Source organism: Ambystoma mexicanum, chromosome 1p (assembly GCF_040938575.1).
Source record: "Ambystoma mexicanum isolate Mex_15411 chromosome 1p, UKY_AmexF1_1, whole genome shotgun sequence".
In the NCBI taxonomy this organism is placed as follows: domain Eukaryota; kingdom Metazoa; phylum Chordata; class Amphibia; order Caudata; family Ambystomatidae; genus Ambystoma; species Ambystoma mexicanum.
In genome coordinates this window covers 1,087,978,510-1,088,003,502 of record NC_090921.1, presented here as the reverse complement: position 1 = coordinate 1,088,003,502, position 24,993 = coordinate 1,087,978,510, and the positions used below count along the sequence as shown (strand labels likewise).

General features: G+C 43.6%; 1 protein-coding gene across 2 annotated transcripts in view; it reads left to right on the top strand.

Moving 5' to 3' along the window:
• The window catches only part of NR1I3 (nuclear receptor subfamily 1 group I member 3), a 994,139-nt gene extending 972,028 nt beyond the window's left edge, over positions 1-22,111 (top strand). The window contains exon 9 of one of the 2 annotated variants that reach the window (XM_069604681.1): positions 18,556-22,111. In XM_069604681.1, coding sequence (XP_069460782.1) covers positions 18,556-18,691 — 136 coding nt within the window. In that variant the 3' untranslated portion in view covers positions 18,692-22,111. The remainder of the gene's footprint in view (positions 1-18,555) is intronic. The other variant, XM_069604680.1, reaches the window with a different exon arrangement.
• Positions 22,112-24,993: the final 2,882 nt, after the last annotated feature.

Below are 24,993 nucleotides of genomic sequence, written 5' to 3'. Positions count from 1 at the left end.
TCTGTCACATTGAATGTAGGCCAGGCTAGCCAGATAGAAACACTTGTATTTGATTTGCTCTTGATGCACAGTAACTGTGCATCAAGGGTAAAGTAAACATGAACAGTGTTATTACTTGTTACACTGGCCTATCTTGATATAGCCAATCTAGAAATACTTTTTCAGTGTTGTGGCATTTTTTTACTGGCTGGGAGTCCTTATATGGTAATAATGGCATATTTTGGTGCTGCATGCATGGACATGTATGGGCACAGCCAGCATGAAAATGTTTTATATACTAGCATATGTTGTGGGCAAAGGCATAATGAAATTGCATTGGAACATGGTCCTGTGCATTGTTTTTAACCTGTACCTTTTGTTTTTATGTTCTACAATATAAAATTGATTGCAACCTGTGTAGCGGTTTAGCCATTTTGTCAGAGAAGGTGCTGTTAAATGCACCATTTTAACCCATCATTTTTAAAGTGTTCATGGGCGAGAACTACCCCTTCCCCCGAACCCTTCTTGTTTGGTTCGGGTTCCCTTCCTGCGCTTGGTCACTCTTGCCTACATATGTATGCCCCTCCAGTAAAATTCACCAGCCTCCCCTGGTCAAAGGCCATGTGTGGCATTTTTTTATGATGTCATCGTTATGCTAGTTATTATTTTTGAAACTTGAAAAATCCTACATCTTTTTGGCCACAGAATGTTGGCAAGTATGAAGAAGTGCTTCTTCCACTTAAATGCAATCAAGCAGATACTACCTTTCTACACCTTCGCACATAGAACATGCGCCATCATCTCCCTCATGTCAAGAATAGACTACACCAACAGCATCTATCTCAGAATGCCAGACCACCTTAACAATAAACTACACCGAATACAGAATGCAGCAGCAAGACTACTCCTCAGACTCACTAAGAAAGAACAGACCACACCAGCATTAAGAACCGTACATTGGCTACCAGTCAAAAAAGAATCTTTTTCAAAACACTCTGCATAACCCACAGAGCAATCCACAGCCAAGGAGTAGAATTCAGACAGGGAAGAATGTCCATCTACAAACCTAACCGAACACTAAGGTCCAACAACAACAATCGTCTTGAAACAAAACCATACTCAAGGCGGCAATTTAGTCTATCCGCATTCTCCTGCATCTCGGCAAAATGTAGGAATTCACTCCAGAAGGAAATACGATCAAGAGAAGACCACCTAAAAATCTGACCATTGCTAAAACATTGGCTTTAAATCACAGAGCTAAACAGGACACACAACACAAGAGAAACACCCAAAACAACGGAAGCCTAATGAATGGAAACATGGGCACCCCAACTAAAGAAATCATTTAAGACAAACCACCATAGAAGAATATGAACCCTGTCAGACCAAAATAACCATCACATAGAAGGGCACAGACCACTAACTTCACTACTAATCCTACTAAAAACGTTCTGATACCCCACATACTCACCCCTGAACACCAAACAAAACACACACATACCTCTGCCACAGCAGTAGCCTAAGAACACCACAAAAAGTACACACTCATCAACACCCAACTAAACACAACATGCCACAGAAAAATCATCCCACACACGCTCATACAACACACACAGCCTAACCCTTACTAACAGCAAACCCAGCACACAGTGAGTGTTTTTTTCTAAACTAAAGCTAACAACAGCACATCAAAGCTCTGTAGTGATTTCCCACTGTACCCCACTAACTAGAGCCCTCCCACCCCTCCTTCATTTTCAGATCCGCCAGAGCGCCTGCAGACTAGGAAAATGACAGCGGTGCACAGTATAAATCACAACATAACATAACTTCAGACGCTCCAGAAATGTGTAATACGTGTTAACGCTCAAACCTCAATGGCATTTTATTCACACACACCTCTCAAGGATTCTGAGAAATCAGCTGACATTCTCGCCTCCTCATGATGCCAGCACATGGTTCACAACAAACAGCCAATCATGCACTTAGAAAACTCCAATCACACACTGTTCTTTTTTGTGACGTATGCTTTATTGCCTTCACTCATTGATACTGTCTGTATCAGTTATAACCTCACCAACAGGAAGACCTACCACTAAGGGACACCTCCACTGGGCCACCTGGACTGCTATACCAACGTGAGGACAGAGAGCAATGAGATGATAAAGTGGTTAAGTCCAGATTCCAGCCATTGCAAATGTGAAACTCACCCAGTCCTACACCAACTTCAAGTTTATTACAAATTCTAGACCCTGAAAAGAGTGGCTCACCTGATACAAGATATCCAACCTTGATTTTTTTATTTTGCACACATATTGCTTGTAAAACAGGCCGAGACTAGAAATTAAAATGCAAAGGGCCTCATCACGAGGGGGCAGTATCCCGACGGTAAATCTGCTGGGATGCCGTCCAACACAATTAACGTTACCGCAACTTGGTCCAGTGCTATTAGTGCCGGATCACATGTTGCGGTATTGCAGTAAATCCCCATTTTTGTTTTTAGTCTTTGGGACTCAATGGGGCATTTTTGATGCAATTACTGCAGCGTTAATTGCGCCACAGTAATTGTGCTGTGCTAAATACAGCAAAAATGGGTGGAATGTCGGCACATTCACCTCCAGTTCAGTGCTGGAGTTGAATGCTCTGAGTTTCCCCCAACTCGGGATTGGGCAGAGCAGTAATGCGACGGTATTAGCATTACCGCCACATTTTTACTACTTTACCAAAATGAGAAATTAAACCATAAACAAGGGATCCATCATTTGGGATCACACAAAAAAGGAATCTATTTGAAATGCAATTGCGTTCCACATCTTCAACTCAGGGCATTTGGCTCTTTAAAAAAGCTTTACCTTTTTCTGCAGTTTCTCTCGATGTAAAACAGATACCTAAATGAGGAATTACTTTTCATTACTTTAGACATTGAACTCCCTTTCATCATTCTCTAAAGCTGGCGGAAATGTCCAAAGAAGCCAACATATACTCGCACTTAGCTACAATTTAAGCATCTTCAGGAAGGACTTGATTGGTCAAGGAAACATCAGAAAATCCCTGCGCACACAGAACCAGCACAATTTCCTTCTGGCAGAGCCATAAAGGGAGCAGTAAAAAGCGGATGTGATTAAAGGCACCAGTGGAGCTTTATGCCTTAAACTAAAGTATTTGTCCGAAGCAGCCATTACTGCACCAGCAATTTCCATCTGCTTAACTATTAACAGGGAGCCCAATCCTTTATGTGTATCATGAGTTCTGATATAGAAGTCGTTTCCCAGATGTGGAAAGACAAATTCAGTATGGGCTTAACCCAGCATGAGCTCTCAATAATCCTCCTCTCGCCATTTCCTTCTCCTCCACGTTCTGAGCCTCATGGCTTCCCTCTGACAACTTCTGGCACTCACTCTTGCAAGGCCAGCGTTGTCATGGGCAGGCACGTCATTTCACCAAAATGCCATGCGTAGCGGAAGTGACATCACATGACTCTTGACCTCTGATGACATCACAGGAAGCAATGTCATTTGGCCCAGCCCCCAATTGACATCACATGAAGTGATGGCACACAAACGTTCATCTCTTTACAAAACAGGAAGTGGCATCACATAGCATTGTTCATCAGTACACTAGAAAAAATGTGGTTACGACATCACTGTAATATGATATACATTTCATACAAGAATGGATCACCATATGTAGTGTTCATATCGGTGTGTATAGGCCACCTTGCCAAATTATTTGGAATGAAATCTGACGTCCAACAAAATAACCTCGACTATTGTACATCACTCGGGCTAAAATATAAACAGATAGAGCATCTCGAAGAAGCTTAAACCCGTAAGCGCAGACATCCAGTGCCTGCCAAGTGTCTGGCTACGGACTGGAAACAGCAACTGACCAACACAAGTCCAACCAGAAGACAATCCAAGGTTGTACCACTCCATGCTTTTACACTTGGTCAATTCGTGCAGGGATTTTCCTGACAATAGTGCACTGTAAACCATTGCACAGCAACCCACTCCCACCAGTCACCCAGAGCCTGAATACCCCCTCAACCATTTTTACCACAGGCACCCCACCATCCCCTGCTAAGGGTAGTCCGTCAACAGGTTTAAATGTTTGGCGCACACACTCCCGCCGTCCAACACCTTACACCTCCAATGCCTTGCTCCAACACCTTCATGTTTACACATTGCCACCCAGGGTCGGACTGGGAGAAGAAATAGGCTCGGTGACCCAAAAAGAGTGGCCCACCCCTCACCTCAAAAAAAGTGGCCCAGCCCTTGCCTCATGACCCTTGACCTCTAATGACATCGCTGTAAGTGATGTCATTTGACCCCACCCCAAAGTGACATCCCAGGAAGCGATGAAACACGACCTTTCACCTCTTGGCAAAACAGGAAGTGGCATCAAATGGCATTGTGCCTAAGTACATTAAATTACTGTGAATCCAAGCAGACGTCCAAGGCCAAATGATATGTTATTGTATAGCACTTACGCTTAAGCTCTTTTTTATAGAACAAATATGCATACAATATCACCCAACCTGTGTTGGTACTCATTTATCGACCTAAAAAGAATGAAAAGCTTTTTGGAAAAAAAAAAAAATTGAAAAAGAAATGATGTATTTTATTTATTTTCTTTCTCTTCCAAACCGGCCCAGGCATGGCCAGAAACCGGTCCCCACTCCCCAGGGACGATTTCGACCCGGCCACGAAAGGCCGAGGGGCCAATCCGACCCTCGTGCCACCCTCCAGAAACATAAGTCTCCAGCATTCTTGAACACCCCAATGGTGTGAGTCTCAGTTAACCTCCTCAAACATCTTATACCTGCATTCAATGCATTTAAACTCTCTTACAGCACATTAAGTCTCATACACTCTCTCTCAACATCTGTAAGTCACTAGTACATCTTAAGTCTCCAGTACCAGCCTCCAAAACATTGACCCCCAAGCACACTCCTCGAACCCAGAGCTGTGTCAGTGGTTATGAATAATTTGAAGCCTTCAAGTCATCACCTTTCTGTTTTGCTTATTTGGCAAGTAACCCACAATTTTCTTTTGTTAGATGGGAGAAGGAGGGGAAGGATGTGTTACAGGTCACAGTATTTGAAAATGTAAACATCACCCAGAGAAAAGGCCCGTATTATTATTTTCTTTGGTCATTTATATGTTGCTTAATGCCAGCCTCCTCCATCAACTATGCACTGGAATAGGAACTGAACCCTTTTCACTGCATTCTACTGTTCCAAAGCAAGTGTGTTGCCCCTGAGCTATCCTTCCAAATATATATCTTTTCTCGCTTGAGGAAGATGGTTTCTTTCAAAAGCAGAGGACAACTTCATGTGACACAGCGCCCATGCAGGATTGGTGGCAGAAACCACTGGGGCACACCTCTCTCATCACAGGCCCAGTGGCTCACTGGATTTGCAAAGCAGACAACGAGAAACACTGATGAGATTTGCATTCATACTGTACTGTCATTGAGTACTGCAGGCTGTTCTTACCCATTCCCAGCTAGCTAGACCTGGCACCATACCCTTCCTGTTGCTACAGTCAGACTCGGATTGGCCTTTAGGACAATGCCCGATTAACCAAAATTGCAAAATGCTAGTGTGGGCCAGTTTCTTTGGTCAAAGTAGGCCACTTCATCATGCAGCTTGTAGTTTTGACCAGTGTTACTGAATAAATATTCTTTAAAATGCACAATTTGCATCACATTTTATCAAAAACCTCCCCACTGGGTACAAACAGTCTGTCACAAAAGTAGGAATTGCAATTTGCAACTGTGGGCCACTTTTTCATTGGTGCCCAAGACAATTTTATTCCCCAGTATGACCCTGGCTACAGTACTGGGTATGAGCTGCACAGACAGCCCCTGCCTCTGAACCCAACCATTCAGGCATTCTTCACTAATAGACTGCCAACCTGTCAGTGATGGCGGCTTCATGGTTTTTCCTGCATCCCTGTTATTTCGCCAGCTAACGAGATCAAGGTTCCAGGTGAAAAAAGCTGTGACTGATGCTGTGACTGCATTTACAACCACCTATTTCAGGTGCAACACAGCTATCCAGTGGCCATGGGGTCACAACAACAGGTCTAGGGGTAGCAGAGGAGGAGCCAGAGGTAGCAGTTGCTAACTCTGGCAACCCCTAAATGGCGTCTGTGGACAAGGGGTTCTGCAACACTTGCTTCAAATCCAGGCGAGGTACTGTTGACTTCTTGTGAGCAGCCATTATTTCTTTAATTACTGTACATTAATAGTCCACCTCCTTCAAACGTTTCAATGCCCAAGTTGTCATTTTGCAACTCTTGATTCTCATCAACATTGTAGGCCCCATCACTTCCATGACCTTGCACCTGGGAGATGAATGGGGAGGATAAACATATTTTGCTCAAACATGCTTCCCCACTACAGGGGAATGCTTGAGCACATCACGCAAACACACACCTACTACAAATACCATCCACCGAGTACCAATAACTATCTCATTATTATTTACATGCACCAGAGCCATATCTTACTATTTCATGGTTCGAAGTTAAGATTAGATAAGCAGGAACTAAAAGCAGCTGCTGGGTATATAGAATTAACCAGTGACCAGGAGCTAACATGGGAATTGAGAGGATGGTATATAGTATATAGTACATAGCATTCCTTAAATCTAACTCCCACATAAGATGCAAACATATTATTTTGTCCATTATTTGACTCCTTATGCTTTGAATGTCATTCAGATGTGTCTTAATAATTAGAGTGCACAGAGTTATATTTCATAGGTGTGTTCAGAATCAGTTGGCCAGGAGAGGGCAAAGTAGCTCCTGGTAGCTGTTGGTGTCAAGCTAATCAGGCTCTTGTAGGCCACAAGCAGAAGATAAATAACTCCAAGCTCCCCTAAATTTCGATCCCTGCTATTTTTTTAAGACTTCACGCATGTGTAAAAATGACCACTGACTATTCCAATCGATTGGTGAAGAATGTATTAGTAAAAAGCATATAAAGGACAAACAAACGACAGTTAGTGAGAACCCCCCTCCCTCCCAGCACCGTTTTCTTATACCCAAAGAAACAAAGGCATTTCAATGGAAGGCGAGATCCAGACAGGGCAAGGAATTGTGCTCTAGCACCTTGAAGCATCTCATGTGCTATATGGAATTAACAATAATGGTCTCAGACCCAAATAACCGGTCAAACATAAAGAATATGACAAAGTATTACTTTATTATTAGAATAGAATAAAGTAGGGCAATCTGGCAAACCACAAACTGTAGTCCACGCACCCACACTTGAAATTTAATTACACAAAGGTTTCATACCACAATGTACATCAGCTATGACGTCATCCTATGTGGCAAACTGTAAAACCTATTGAGGGGAGGGATGGGTTAAGGGAACATATATACCTATATATCATATATTACAGGGCCTGTGGTAGTGGCCCTGTAGTTATCGTTAAGTTGCTCAACCCATAGGAAGAGCACTTTTTGGGCGACATAACTTTGCTCCCTCTCGACGAATCATTACCAAACTTTGTAAACAAAGTATATGGCCTCGTTTGAATTTTTATGGCAAGCTTGGTGAAATTTCGTCAACGGGCGGCAAATTTTTATGTGTGTCGACGCAATGGCAAAAAAGAATTGCTCACGTCTACAGCCCAAACCGCTGGATGGATTTTCACCAAATTTGCAGCAGGAGCGGTGGCTTGGTCCCGAAAGTGTGCTTTTGTTAATTTGGTGTAAATCCGTCCAGTAGTTATTTTTAAAATGGCCCAAAAGTAGATAAAAAAAGAATTATGATATCTGGGTTCTGTCTGCGGACCCACTTCCCTGTTCGGTCCGCGGAGGGGCATCCGATTGGCCTACAGGGTGACGTGATGTCCGCGGACATCGGATGCTCCCACTGATTGGATGATGAAAAGCGTGAAGTGCGTCAGATTTTTGGAAACGCCCACCATTGCAGTAAAAACACATTAAAAACACAGCATTGCACTGTCAAACTGGGGAGCTGAGGGGTGATGAGTATGGGATGGGATATGGCCGTGAGAAGCCAAAAAAACAGGTGTTTTCCATCCCCGAAGTCCATGAACAGTCCAGATGTTCGAGTACAGTCTTGCGATGTTCGCAAACACTTCAGATGTTCAGGGACAACTATGCCTATTTCTGCATTACAGGGTTGGTGAAAAGCAGTTTTTGGATCGCTTATAACTTTGGCGACGCTCAATGAAACTGCAAGAACATTTGGCATTGTTTTCTAGACCTGAATCTGAATGGTTTTGGAGAGTGTGGAGTTGTTTTGTCAAGAGGGAACAAAATTAGAGGGGGGGGTCCCAAAATATTGTAAAGGCTTATAAATGTGGTGCTATTTGACGAATCTGCACAAAAGTTTGCAAAACGATTTTAAATCTAGATATACATGTTTCTACAACATTTGGTGGGATTCTGTCTAGAGGGGGCAAAATTAGAGGGGAGTACCAAAATATTGTAAAGGCTAATAAATGTGGTGCCATTTGACGAACCTACACAAAGTTTGCAAAACGATTTTAAATTTCGATATACATGTTTTTGTAAAGTTTGGTGGGATTTTGTCAAGAGGGGGCTACATTAGAGGGGGGTCTCAATATTTGTAGATGGCTTATAACTTTGTTGCCATTTGACAAATGTGGACAACGTTTTCAGAAAGATTGTGGACCCAACCTTGCTTGTGTAAAATCTGAATGGATTTTGTCAAGTGGGGCCTAAGTTATGACTATTGTATGTACATACATTTGACCACTTTTGAAAAAACAAAACATGGGCGGATTTCAAACAAACTCGTGTAGGGATCATTGGCAAGGACCTTAAAGCATGGTTTTGCATATGTGCCCATTTTATTTTTTGACGAGTGTCATAATGTAGGTACAAAAAATAGTGATATACCTTTGTTGACTGAGGTGGCTATGGGCAGTGGCCAGATTTTCCAGGTCATGGCATAAGGTCATGATCCGGACAATCTGGCTACTGGCCATGACTGCGAGGGACGACAAATGGGGTTAAAGTGGCCATGTCCACCTGGGAACGGCTATGTGGTACAAATTATACAAAAGTGGAATAGATTTGAAAGGGAAAACAAATTTGCACTTGGTAATATGTTCAGAGGGTTCTCTCTTCGCCTTCTGCAAGCTGCCATGGAAAGGGAAGAGGGGCTCTGTATGGAGCCCCGCCTTCCCTTTCCATGGTGGCAATCTTGGAAAAGGATTTTCCTTCCTACAGCAGGATGCCACAGGAATCCCGGTGTAGGAAGATAAATCCTCTTTTTAGCACCCCGTGTTCCCGCTTTGGGAACCAGGAGGGCTAATAGCCTTCAACCCCCATTGCAGGGGCTGGAATAGGGGATAACGGTCTGGAGCCCTCGTTATTTATTCATTTATAATGCACCGAATCCTGCAGGCATCAGGGCGCACACAGACACACTTCGCTTGGGCCAATAACGTGGCCTGCCCAGCCGTTATCCCCTTTTCCAGTCTCTGGAACAGGGGATGAACGCCACATTATTCCCATTAGCATAACAAAAAATGCTAATGGCAATGTTACAAAATCTTATTGATTCTATGTACTTTACTTCGAAATGTAAAGTAGGCTGAGTCTATAAGATTTTTCTTTTTAGTTCTATTTTTTAACTATGAAAGGTGGTTCCTAAAGGAACCTTTTTTTTGTTGTTTTTTATGTTTTTTTTTGCAGGAGAGGTTAGAACGTAAGGTGGGGAGAGAAATGAGGCAAGAGACACCAAGCACTAATATGGAGGGGAAGGTGGACTGGGGACGATGTTGTGCGTGTGTTACTTTTAAGGTAGGGGGCAGTGTTTCTCATGCTCCTTGATAACCGCTTCAAATGCACTTCGAAATTGCTTCCCCCTGAAGAGTGGTCTGTTGCAATATATACAGAGGACTGTTGTATTTGAAAGATATGGATCAACAGCCTCTTTTATTGCTTGCAAGGTAGCTGGTGGGATTTTGTGTCCCACAGAAGGGGGCTGTAGGGTTACAGTATTAGTTGAGGAAAATGATGTGGAGGAAGACAGCCTACGACTTGCTAAGATAGGATCAACCTTCTGGAGAGTACTGCGGTGCTTGGATTTGGTGTGGTGGCGCATGGAGGTTGTCCCGTAGGAGTAATGTCCAGGTAGGTTGCGACTGAGTACAAAGTTGCCAGTGCATTTCACTTTGGTAGCTGTAGCTTTTGGTACATTCCCAACAGTGGTAAAGAACTGCCACACCCATGATTTTCTCTGGATGCTAGAGGTAGTCACTTCCTTTACCTGATCTTCTTGGTCCTCTTCATTGTCTTTGGAAGTACTGCACTTTTGTTGTTGTGTAGGTCCTCCAGCTGGTGGAGGAGTGATTGCAATAGTTAATGCCATTTTTAAGATAAATAGCAGTTTTGCTAATATTCTTCCAAGTATGTGCTTTGTACTAGATTGTTAATGGATAATGAGTAAGAATAGGTGTAAGAGCTGTGCAAGGGAACATTTTGCGCTTGAAAGTTCCTAGATCAGTACAAAATGCAGTTCGGAACCGTCCTCTAAGCATGGACCCGATCGCAAAGTACACACGCGTTCGTGAACACGTCATCATGCAGCGCATCGTCACATGGCACTGTCCGGAAGGTTTGAGATGATGTCAGACGTTCGTGGACTTCGACGGACGCAAAAACAGTGGAAAAAGGTGCAAAAAGTGTATAGAAGTGTTAAAAATGATGCTAGAAGATGGGAAATGGCAGATTTTTAAGGTGACACTTTGTAAATTGGACAAAAATGTTGCTATATTGGGGTGAGTATGATATTAGTACGTTGTAGGAAATAGCATGCACTGGTAAAAACCCATGAAATTCACTGAAAAAACGTGGTTAAAGGGACGTTATGGTTCCAAGTAAAACAGAAAACCTCAGAAATTCGCCAGTTATGGTAAGCCAAGCAACCATAACTTGCGCCACCACCGTGCACTGCTAAGATTAACACCCAGGCCATCAAAGATGACATCACAAATGTCATTGATGACATCACTGATGACATCACATATCCGGCCCACTTGTTTTTGTTCACTGACATATCTAGGCCAGGTGGTTTTGTTCACTGACAGTCAGAATATTAAAATTCAAAAGGTGCTATATATCTAGACGGTAACCTTGTCATATGTTCTTAAAGTACTTTTCTTAGGGTTTGGTCTCAGCTCATGGTGCACATACATGGGGCAATAAGCAGGCCTCCAATTCATTTGTCTACATGAAGATAAACTTTTATGTTATTAACTTGTTCTGATGATGCTGTTTCTTTCTTCCTTACTTTAGTTTCCCTTTATTTGCCTCTGATTTTTATGCATTTTGGTCTTCATATGAATTATGTATTGTTTGTACTAGCACAAGTGTTTAGTAAGTCTTGAATTATTAGCTAGTTATTACATGTTTAACATTACTCAAAACTCTGATAAGGTGACATTCATTATTTTACTATCCAAAATTAGAAGATTATACATATTGTACTTCTATGGTGCATGCTGCAGCCATTGCCTATGTTTATGTATGATTAGGTCTCTGTATTAACAACAACACTCCAATACAATGTTGTTTAGATGAGTACATTCCTTAATAGATTAGGTAGTTCATGATCGGTCTCACCGATGACCCCTGACATCTTGTTACCAACATTATAAACACAAGCCCCTGTAGGGACTTTTCATCAAAATTAATTTCACATGTGATGTCATCAATGACATTTACGATGTCATCTTTGATGTTCTGGGTGTTAGTCTTAGCAGTGGGCGGTGGTAAATGGCGAATTTCTGAGGTTTCTTGGTTTTACTTGTAACCATAACGTGCCTTTAACAAAGTTTTTTCATTGAATCATATGTCATATATGCATGTCCCATAGCAGCCAAAATGCAGACTCTGAGTCCACCCTCCTTGCTGCACACATTACACGGGACTCTCAAATCCACTGCATCCATAGCACTATATGCTACACTACTCTCTCAACTGATACAGACCACAGTCTCCGAGGGTGTACATCCCACAGCACTTTGAGATCATACCAATGGTACATAAGATGCTATACAAATGCACTATAACAACATAACATATAATTATTAGTAATATCACTGGATGCCCCTTATCTAGTGGGCATGCCTTGAACCACCTCTAAATACGTGTAATACAGATTATATCAGAATAACAGCAGCGGGTAAGCCTGTGCAACATTGTATAGTATGTTGCTACATAGACCCTCTGATTGATTGGCATTCGCTCCCAACCTTGGACTTTCAGCTTGTTAGCCACACGCAAGCAAAACAAAACTCAGGTGCAGAGAGCAACATACTACCCACTTGCCCAGTTAGTCCATCATATCTCATCGGTCAGCCCCCAAGCCAAGGCTTCTTCTGTATAGTTGACCTTGCAGACCGTTCTCTGTTCTACCACAGTTGAGAGATTGTCAGTACACCATTATCTTCATCTGGAGCTTAATGAATGGCCCTTGTTTTTGACATTTCAGTGACGTATGAGGAGACCGTGATTTTGTCCATTTCAACCTTTTATTTACTGCTATTTGTTTTCATTAGGCTGGGTGTCATTACTCTTCTTGACCTCTGGAGACTTGTTCACTCCATCTTGTATAGGCTTTTCACATCTTTGCTTGTGTAATACTTGGCACTTGCAGATGTTTTCTTCGCTTAATCTAAGAGAAATATGCCTTACGTACATGACTTATCCTCTTTACTCCCTTTGTGCCATGTAATTATTCCTTGATGTGGCATTCTTGATCCTAGGCCAATAGACTCCTCCGTTTTCCCCACACAAAGCTGTTTTTTCCAACACCTGCTGACTCTGCAGCCCTGGTCTGTCTCTGAGGTAGCTTAATTGCTTTCAATATAAGTCCGGCATCCATCTTTTTCTAATGGCTACCTTAGCCACGTTATGTTTCCTTCTGCAGCAAGCTTCTAAATGTCTCAGCTATCCTGCATTTCTGCGTATATACATTCACCTAATCTCTCCTCACTTATTTCTTCAGTGCATACGATTTCTTAGTCTTCGATTACATGTTTCTCTTATTACTTTAGTTACATCTTTATCCTTTAATTATTTGCAAATTGTTTCCGTGAGTCTTTCTTTCATGACGTCACTCTTCCCTTGTCCAATTTCACTTATAGCTCTTAGATGTCCAATGGTGTGTGCAAACATCCTTCCACCCTTTCAGTGCAGGGGCACATTCGATACAGTGGTCTGAGTGCATATTGGTCATTCCGAGTTTAGAGGCAGCCATGGTGCTACTTGCACCATGGCTGCCTCCAAACTCGGGTCCGGGTCCGTGTAGTCGGAATGGGGACTTACCGGGACATTCCGATCTATGCGGACCATAGGGCTCAATGGGAATGGGGAAGGAGCTAATAACGGGCCCGCAAATTGTGGGCCCGTTACTAGCTCCATGGTCCATTAACGGGTCTCGCTAAGGGCGGCTGGTAAAACCGGCCAGCCCTAGTGGGACCTGCTAAGGGACCTCAGAATGTGGTGGTAGGGAGTTAACGGCGCCGGCATCCTTACTGGTGCCGTTAACCCCCTACCACCATACTCGGAATGACCCCCATTGTCTCTCATACACTGGATGTAGTATTGGGACAATACCTGGTGTCCCACACAGGGCTCTTATCCTGATGTTCCAATATGATGGAGGTGAGGAGGTGGGAGCTATGGATGCTGTGTCTACCTGCTCCTCTACAGAATTGTACTGAAACAATGTTACAAACATGAAACAAAGCCCCTCTATCCAAGTCTTTAATTCCAGCTTCCTTCTCACACGTAGGATGGTGTTATCAGGGAGGACAGCATCATGTGATGAATCTAGCAAAGCTGAATAACCTCCTCAAAGGTTCACACACAGTCTGAGGCAGGCGAACATGCTTGCAGTATGATGACTTCTGCCTACTGAAGCCTCTTTTCCTAAAGGAGCGGGAGCCTAAAACATGCTTACATATGCCAAAAGGGAAACACGTCCAAAGTGAGAGTATTGGAGGCGTGTAAAGCTACACACTAGGCGAAGAGCATTCATTACACAGACATGTGCAGTAAAGCCTAATGCTTCACTCCACACAAACAAGAAACAGTGGTTTAAACATGGCAGTATGCATTACCTATTTGATGTTATAATGCAGAAGTACATTAGGAGAGTACATAACAACATATCCAGACTTTTCCTACACAATCATAGAAACATAACCAAGCACTAACTCCTCTTCCCAGTCTTCCTAATTCTCCCTTTTTGTGCTGTTTGTTTGTCCACTTACCCCACCACCCTGTCACAGGTGGAGGCAGCTTTTGTTGCCGGGGGGCCTATGATCGGGCACCAGCAGGAGGCTGCATGTGTATGTGGCACCATGGGGAACTGGTGGGATGGCTCCCCCCTATGCCCCACCCAAAAACCTCCACTCCACCACTGCACCCTGTACATCCTGCCCTACTGTTGTGTGAATGATGAAGACCCCGCTCTGGACAACCCACATGTGAGCCCACCGTATGCTTTTCCAGGCAAGCTTTAGTAAAAAGAAACCACTACATGTGTTGGGTGCAGTATAAAGGACTATTTACATTTACATGTAACCATAAGAGGACCAGACTCTAATTTATATTTATTTTAATATATCTCATTTTCTCAATGACAGGCTTGTTGAAATTCCTTTTTTAATCCTGGTCTGCCTGTAGCATCTGTGTAGTGAGAACCCACTTGGAGAATCCCATCCTGATATGAGATGGGCGGCCTTGTGTAGAGTGCTGGGGTGTACTAAAGGTATACAATACTATGCAACCCCCCACAAAACACAAACTGTATCAGAACATGCGTTTGAAAAGAGGCATCCCCTTACTTTCCAGCAGTTCATTATAGTGTGGCTAACCACTCCCAACCCCCTTGGGATCCAGTATTGCCCTGCTGCCCCTTTAACAGTAGAAGGCAGCTGAGCCCAGGTAAGGAGGCTGGATTGTGCAGCTATCTCTTAGAAGAGTGGAGTCTTAGCCCAAGACGGCGTCCTCTTCCTAGCTGCTGTAGCCATCGCCACACAATTCCTATCAGGTCTCAATAACTTCTAGGCAGCCCAGGCTGGGACATTGCCCCAGAAGGAGCCAAAGTTCAAAACCATCCCTTATTTGAGAGCGTCCATACTTCCCTCCAGTTTCCCGGCCTATAGTATCTAGTGGTTGGCCAGTCGGAAAGCAATGAATGTGTGGAAGATGTGGTCTCTCCTGGGCCTGGCCAGTGCCCAACACTGAACCTTTTACCCAGAGTTGGGCACTGGCAACGCACAGTGTAAGGTTAATGGCAGGTCCCACAGAGGATCTTTCTGCTTGGACAGGAAACCATTCTCTCTCCTAGTGATCCTTGCATTTACTTGCAGGAGAACTGAAGCAAAGCTTTCACCCCACAACAAACCAGGCCAGGACCCTGCCCACCCCCAGCCAAGGGATCAACACTCCTAACGTGACTCTCCTTCAAGCTGGAGATAAAATAACCAATTACATCAAAGAGGCCGATCAACAGGAGTTCAGAATTCCACCTTAACACCATCCACATTGCAAGGATGAGCTTTAAAGTGGGTGCAAGATGACATGAAGTACTTTAAAAAAAAAATCAAAATAAATTAAAAAACATAAGAAAATCCAAAGTACCATAGTGCAACAAGGTACCTGTGAACCCTACTCTTCTGGGTATGCATTGAATTGCCCTTATATTTCCTTGAAAAATTAGAGGACAGCAACTGATGTTTAGGTTGCGATTTGTATCCTTGTGTTGCTACTGGCAACCCTGGTAAACTGCTTTTCAATCTCTGCAATTTACCTAATCTGATTTCTAATTATTTAAAAGAAGGTATGTGTATAGATTTTGCTACTTTTGATAGCCAGGTGATTATTCCAGTTATTAGTTATTGTTTATTAAAATGCTGCAATAAAAGTGATTGGGAAAAAAGTTACAATGTGCCTTATTACAACTTTGCCGGTATGGAAATAACGTGCCGTTATTAACCATATACCTGCACATTTCCACCAGCAAAGTACAAGTTTGCCAATATGGTGGAGCTAAGATCTGGAGGTAATTCTGTCACCTTACGGGCAAAAATAGCCAGTATTACTCATGTCGGTAATACTGGCAAATTCCCCATGGGATCCAGTGGCATTTAATGGAATGGGGATTTACCACCCTTAAATAATCCATCGGTAATACTGCCGGACCAACTGCTGGTAACGGGATTATTGTTGGCCAGTATCCTGCCAGAATTACTGCCAGTACACCGGCAAACTCATAATGAGGCCCAATTTCTTACCATCCAGAAACATTGTGTGATGTCACTTCCTGTCATTGTGATGGGGGGCTCAAATATAATGCAAATGTATTAGGCCCCGGTCCTCATAAACAAATTAACTTTTGATTTTTGAAGGGATGAGTTACTTATGTGCCATTCAGGAGAAGACTTGGATTCTTTTTCACACCCTTGTTGAAATGTGTGTGAGGGAGGCCATCGGAATGTGATGGTTTGGGATGAAACGTCGTACATTGCTTCGACAGCAGCAGCAGTCATAACCTCTTTCAATGAGCTCTTATTTAAGAAAAACAACATGGAGTAGCATTGCTTATATCGGCTGCTGCAGGCCTTGAGCATCATGTTCACTTTCGGCTATGGTTTGCACTTGTTTAGTATAATAGCTGACAGCAATTTCAATCTTCTAACATCTTGTGAATTGAACTTTAATGAGTCTTTAAGCTCAGGACTTGTATAATCATGTGCCATGCATGCTCTGCGACAAAGGAAATAATGGGGAGGTGGGAACGGACCCCTGGCAGGTTGTGCTTGAAAGACTAGATGTCGATATATGGAAATTGGAGACCAAGGTGGGACAAAAGCTGTAAGGGGGAGAACAGAGAGTAGGATACAGTGTTCCAGGGTGGTCCTATCATCTTTCCCTAGAGCGGTAACCTAGGAAAGGGCACACGTGTTTGGATTTTTCACTGGCTACCGAAAGGAAAGGATGTAAAGTGAAGGGCTTCATTTGAATCAAAATCAGTCAGTACACATGACTGTTTTATGCAGAGGGCATAATACCAACAAGATTATTGCAGAGATGAAATTACCCAGAACCATGGGGATCATACAAGCACTGCGACCCCACAAAATTGAGAATACGAACATTTCTTTAGTTTTTGTTTTGCGGATTTCACCGCAATTATATGTGAGGGGTGGTTTAGGGTAATATAAAATGTAGTGAGAGTATAGGGGTGCTGTGGTGGTCTCCCCGGCATATATTTGGGTGAAGCGAATAAAGACAAATTCAAGTAAGGAAATGTGCAGACTTGAATTCTGAGGGTGCCTGAAGGAAAGGACCAGAAGACTGTCAATGCTCCTAGACGCTGAAGCCTCCTCCCTGTCAACATTAGACTTGCCCCATTGCTTCTATAGTTAAAGAAAGAGCTCGAGGCCATCCTCTTCAAGGAATGGATGCTCCCTAAAATCTAGGTCCACACACCATGCACTCCCCACCCTATCTGAGACTCTGGGATCTGCTCCCTACTGTCCCCTCCCATGGTTGCTTGTAAATCCCTTGCTGCCAATTATTCGTCCTTCCCTGTTCGCTCCTTGCTCCTTTTTTCCTCTGCCACCCTCACTGTGTTCTTCCCCCTATGATTGTAAAATGCTCTGTTGCTTTCCAAAGCTAGGTCCGCGCTCAATAAAAACCCTAATAATAATAATAAGACTTATTTTGAGAGGTGCCTGCTTTCATAGAGACATTAAGAAAATATATGCAAGGTTGTAAATGTGTTTGTGTTGCATGTGTGTTTGGGGGTGTCTGTGTGTGTGTGTCTGTGTGAGGTGGCTGCCCTTACTCCTATAATCAATCCTGTAGTTTTGTAACTCTTGACTCTCATGAGTCATGTGCTACTAAAACAGATTCATATAAGCATGATCTTCTGATTTCTGCCCTTCAATGTGCTCTCTTCAAGACCCTGCTTGTGAACCAGATGAGTTCCAATACTGCCACTTTTTTTATTTTTACTGCAATGGATTGCTGCATGTTTTATCACACAACCGAATTCGGATTTTATTCCTTGAAGTGGGGAATTTACTTCTAGCAAGTTTCTAGAGATAAATCCTGCACTTCAATGCCACAAAGTGGCAGATTTACCAAACGTGGAATTTATACCTGTGGAAAAACTGCTAAGCCTCCTATGAAGTTCTAATGCATTTAACAAAATTGGCATTTTCTCTACCATGTCGTCACTCATAATCTGGCGGTACATTTACACGGCTAGGTGGTAGTAATGGTAACTAAATTTGGTGGTATTACTGAGTAAAAACCACAGGAATACCACCAAAATCATATTGAAGCTCATTATGTCTTGGGACCTACTGAACCTTACAAAAGCATTAACACCCCTTCCAGTATTTTTGGGACTCCCCTGCAAAATGGTTATTTATTTTTGTCTCCCCTTAAGGCGCTCTGATGCATGAGGCCGAAATCCTGCGTGACACATCTGCACAATGAACCGAATACAAACATCTTTTCCATTCTATGTCTTTTGCAGGTTTCTCTATGCAAAACTGCTCTCGCTGCTGACAGAACTGCGAACACTAAATGTCGAGAACACCAAAGAAATCCTCCTCATGCAGGATCGATCTGCTAATTCTGTGAGCCCACTGCTCAAGGAGCTGGTCAGCTGAATTGTGTGTTGGACATCGTACAGATTGTCTTATCTAAGCTAATCAATTCTTCATTTTCTGTGATCCAGTATCTACATGTTAATTTGCATCTCCATTTACCCTGCCTCCCGCCATTGGATCTAGTGTCATCTCTCTGTGCCATCACAACCTGAATGGTTCTGACTTAATCATGTATTTTTAAAATATTTGATATGGTCTATTTTTATCCCTTTTCCTATATCCTCAACCAGTAAGATGCCTTGCCTCATATCATTAACACTCCCCTCATGCTGCCTACTACGTGCTCCTCGCATTTTCATTTGCCTGGGTTCTATAATTTAACTTGGTCTTTTTATAGTGCTGACTACTACTTGCAAAATCTTTTACTCCATCCGCTTCAATCTGATCCAATATCCTTCCAACCCATCTTCCCAAATCTTATCTATTCTCCTCTAAACCATCTAGTGTTATGCCGCTCAATTTGTTCTCAACAGGTCCAGTACGATCGTATCCCCTCTAAACCTGTATTATTGGTGACACTGTATCAGTCTTCCTGTCACTCTCACCATGCCTACTGTAACATCGTCCAGTATACTGTAACCTCAAGATACCTACTATAATCTCCTCTCATCCTGTCCTTCATAATCTGATCCACTATTGTTAACTGCCACCTGTTCCCTCGTAACATGGCCACTAGAAACTCATCCAATCTCCTTTCATCCTGTTTGCTGCAACCCCCTTTCAATCTTCTCTGAACCTGTCCACTACAGTCTCATGCAGTTTTATCCTATTATTTAAATCTGCACCAAATCTCCCATCATTCCCTTTGTTTCCTTAAGCAATCCTGGTAGAAGTTGTCAACTCTTAACTAAGCTTCTGTCATTTTATCCTGACTCTTTACTCTCATCCAGTTCATCTCTTCTTATTATGCACAGATATTCCATTGGCATGTACACTACAGAATGCTGTTCCTTTGTAAGAAATAAGAATCAAAGATGGAAAGAAAAAACATATAAATCCACCCTTCATTTAACTAACTAAAAATGTCACACTCTAGCTGCAATCATTTGGGCAGAGAGTGTCTACAAAAGGTTTTGTGGATAAGAGTAAATTCGATGTGACTCACTACCCCTCAAACCAGGAGTTTGTTTTACACTACAATTCACATAAGCCCTAGCCAGCATAGTCCGTGGTGAGTGATAATGAGCATTGCAGTGCAAAGAATCTGCGTAGCCAAAGGTTGCAGACTTCTGCCTTAGACCCTGTTACCATTGACAGACATTCAATTATTCAATTAACTCTAGAGACAGAAAAGTGATGTCTTCACTCGGCGAGACCCTGTTTCAGTCTGAGGGAAGGCAAGCTTTTCTAGTAGGTAGGTCTCTTTCCCATAATCTGGCAAAGAAACAAGAAGTAAATCCGGTCAAATGTCTGCATCAGCGCAAGGATTCGAATATTTTAGTGGTGTGTTCTGGAAAGGATTTTGGCAAAGGCAAACGGGGCATTTCACTGTTGAAGTCAGAGTTGCACCACTGTATTGACTTTGTTGTGAACCCATCATTAATTAAAAAGCATTGATCACTCTGAGCTGTTTTATACAGACATGCCTACTCTTACCCTAGCCTTTGAAAATAAACCCTGTTCTTCTCTTGCAGTATCTAATGATATCCAGTCCTGGCTTCTCATTCCCTTCAATGTACCACTTTAATGAATCTCCTTTTGGTCCATTCGGCTGAGATTGTCAGTGTCCAGTGCTGGTTTCTTAAGAAGCAGGAGGATTTGTCTGTTCTCAGCCCACTGCCCCACATTTTGGTCCATTACTTAAATGCTTGAGCCTGTCTCGTCCAATGACACCGCCTCTCATCGATGCTTCTCACCACTTTCGCTGTTTCATCGTTGCTTACCTCATTATCTCTTAGTGTTGTAAGCGTTACTCATCCCATTTTATCACCATTTATTCAGCGCTACTTTTCCAAAAAGAATTCACAAACACTAGCTGAAATGTTGCTTTGGTCCAAAAGTGCCTTTTCCACCTCAATGATCATAAAAGTGATTGTAAATGCAGCAGCAATGCACTGTCTTTAATACATGATTGTTAATATCTAGTTCTCAATTGTGGATTAAGCACTATGTAAGGCTGTGTATTTGATTTGATTCAATTCATAATTTACAAGACAGAGAAAACTTAATTTGACACATACATTGCAAGAGTGTATGTAAAAGCTCTCCTCTCAGCGCTATTATTCATGGTCTCTTCCCTCCCCGTGCCTATCCTGTAAGAGCACTGGAAGTGGAAATACACGTTTGTTCATAGATAAACGTCAACATAGGTAATGATAGGATAGTGCAACCACCCCACACTACTCCACCAACATGCTCCAAAGATGTTCTGAAGGAAGGACCTGTAGAATTGAAGGTTCAATGCACACTTCATCCTCCACCCTTCACTATAATCTGTGACAACTGCGATGATGGATCGTTTCTAGCCAATGGACCTGTCCAATCCTGCCTAACTGGTGCCTCCTTGAGCCTTATCCAACTTTACAGAACTTCTCCTCAGTTCCAGTTCCCTTATTAGTCCCTTGACATGAAATCCCAACTTGGGCCTGTGTATCTACTGTTGTAAATAAAGTCTCGCCAGTACTGAGGTTTTCTAGCCTTAATCCCAGACCAACAATGTAGTTAACCTTCTAATTCTACACAGTTCTGTGTATTCTGAGCCATTTTCTGTTCTTCACATTTATTCCTTTTATAACCGTTTCTCAGGAGTTGTAATTTTTCAATGATTGTCTATTTGGGATATAATTTCTGAGAATATTAGTCTTTTTTTATATTGAATGCTCCACAAATTAAATTAAGATGTGAATTATGCAATGTTAATCCAATGGGCATTTGGTCCCTGTTCTTTTTTGGTGAATGAGATTAATGTTTGCTGCACGCTCGCTGGAAGAGCTTTGGCGGCTGTCATTCTTGCCGGAAGTGAAAGATTACGGTAAGTTTAAGTGCAAAGTGACTGATAGCTATTCTGGCCAAAAGGAAAGTTGATGGTTTTCTTCTACACTAGTAGGAACTGGCTGGTCTCGGCATCAAGAGGACTATCATAGCCGATGTGGTATGGGCACTATGCAGGATGTGACCAGTCTCCCCAAGACCCCGAAAGGATTGGGTGTAAAAATATACCTTGAACAAGACAGCTAATCTAAGAATGTGATAGAATGGCTTGTATGCACTTTCCACATGTTCCATCATGGCATGAACAAACTCGTCGAATCGAACAGCTGTATATCTGGTGATTGTTGTTTTTACATGTATTATATCTAGTGTCAATGTGATTATTTTAATTGGTTCTTTTTGTTTTAGGACAGATTTTGTTAATTTGGACGGTTTCTGGTTTTGTATGGGTAATCATATTTAATAATAAAGTTTAAGGTTCTATTTTCACCCAATCGTCCATCGTCTGTTTCAATAAGTTGTGCAGGAAAAAGTACATGCAGTCAGACTCATGGTACACTGATAGCCATTCTCTGCACAAAACTAGGTTGGATTATTTTATATGAGCTGTGGCTGGACATGGCCCTTCTACAGACAGTGGGGGTCATTCCGAGCTTGGAGGTAAGGTAAATACCATGCCGGTAATGATTTACCGGCATCGTTTACCACTACATGCTATTCTGACCCCTCAGATCGCTAATTACGACACCGTAAACTACAATGCCATAATTATCGGTCTTGGGTCTTGCGCGCGCCCCACCATGCCGAAATTAGCGGCATGGCGTAAACCGGAGCTGATCACAAGTAAGGAGCACACGTAAATAACGGCCTCCTTAAGCCTGTAAAGTACCTTACCAGCATGGAGTACATACAGGCATCTCAGAGAAGGAGTAAAGAACCCTGAGCAGTGGTTCCCAGAGCCACAGGTGCACACAATCAGCACAGGTGGAGGCAATGGAGTCTGCCACAGCAGAAAAGGAACTCACCCACACACCACACCCCCTCCCACACCAAGATGAGACCAATAGAATCAGCAAGGGCACAACCACAAAAACCTCAGCAACAACACCAGGCCCCCCCTTTGAGGAGACACAGGAGGAGATGGAGGGGGAGACAGGCCCTGCATGCAGCACCAGTGCAGCCTCCGTCACCACCCCAGCAGCCCCCATGCACACGCAGCATGTCCGGCCACTCAAGGAAAATCCTTAGCAGATAGACACCCCTGACCACCTTGACTGTGACACCGTCACCACCATATTTGGCCTGAGACATAATGAGATAAGCGAGCAGCATACAAATATACACTGCTATCCTGGCACAAGTGACGGTGTTGCCTGTGCCCCACACCCATGCCATAGGCACCTACCAGCACACACTGGTGCCCATGCATGGCATGTCACAACCGTCCATTACACGGACACATAAACAAGTGCTGTTTCACCTCCCCAAGCACACAAGGACCTACCAATCCCCAACATGGACCACCCAGGAGATACACAACAGTAAAGTTGGACCTCATGCATATGGAGGCATGCCAAATGACATTGGTGCCCCTGACAGCACCCAAGTGTCGTAGGTGGACCAGCATGGCATGCAGGTGGCGGATAGCAACTGCAAACAATACCACTCCCCCTACGTGCAGATGGAATGCAACGCAACCAAGAACATCACACATGGGGGGGCCCGACATCAAAGAACAACTCATGACTCAATGGGCCAGCAGTTCACCACGCTACCGTGCCACATGGTGCGACATGCAGGATGACGTGCCTGGCTGCCTGTTGAGTCGTCTGACTGTGTCATGCTAGTGCATTGGTGCCATGAGGTGGGTTCCTGCATGAACCAACTGGGTCGAAATGATGAAGCCATCGTACGATGTTCACCCCACCAACCAACTTCCACAGAACCAGTGCAACGGCACATGAGAACAGATTCCCACATCGATGGAATAAGGCACTCACAATACACTACATCTCCACCATCTGACAAGGGCAAATCCCACTACACTTGCACCACTCATTGGCGGCCACCACAACCGTAAGCGCATATAGGAAGACACACTGCATATGCACAATGTGGCTGCCCCCAGCATGGCACCACATTGGAGACCCATCCCTGGGAGTCGATTGAACTGAGGGCAGCAGGGATACCACACCACGTCACCAGCATGGCACACCCATAGGAGTGTTGGAATTCACCATAGTATGTATCAAGCAGGATGATGACCATGAGCCACTGACTACATCCATCACACCCAAATACACATCTACACAGTACACAGCACCACATGGATCTAACTTCAGGACAGCTGCATGCATCAACGAAGCATGTACCACGAGATGTCCATGCCATTGTTCACGGACCATCTTGTAGACGCAACCCCCCCATAGCATTCCTTTGAATTGGACACATATTGTGGCCATGAATGGGCAAAATGCATCCATGGACATGTGCATATGGCCATCAGTGAAACCCTGCCATGTCAGCCAAGTTCAGTTCTCCACCATGACAGTTCAAACACTCACCTTATTTGGCTAGACATGCAGCTGTTGGTGGCTGTCCCTTGACACCATGGTACATGACCCCTTTCAGTAACCCACAGAACAGGCCCAGGGAGCACTAAAACACTGGCCATACCAGTGCATGCGTGTAGATGAAGCAGTCAGCTGGCTTGCGTAAGGCACATATGAGATGGCGAAGCAGGACTGATGGGGGACCCATCTACTGCTATCTGGTGTCCAAAATCCCCATGTCATATGTGTAGCTGAACAAAATGTGCATCCCTAGAATTGCGTTTGTCGCCTGACATGGGACTGCTACTACCACATGACGATGTGGTGAAGGTGGAGGAGGAAGTGGCAAGAAAGCATCATGGAGGCAGTGCACTTGAGGGACATGTCATGCGCCAAACAAAGAGTGGACAGAATGTTCAGAACACAAGTCAGCAGAGGGTGGCATTACATGGGCACACAGGGCACTGGATGTGTGTATACTTGTACATGTCAGACGTCATTATACACATGCTCAATGATGAATGTCCACAACGGTTAAACTTTGCAACACCAATAGTGTATTGTGAAAAAGGAATAATAAGTGTGAACATTATCTGCAGCCACCCCCTCCCACCCAACTCCACAACAAACCATCACCCCCCTCACCCCCAACTCCACAACAAACACCCACCCCCCTCCCCCCCAACTCCACAACAAACCCTCACCCCTCTCCCCCCTCCCCCCAACTCCACAACAAACCCTCACCCCCCACTCCCCTCCCCCCCAACTCCACAGCAGTGGTCCCATGTAGGACGTAAAGGCCACATGTGGCAGCAATGA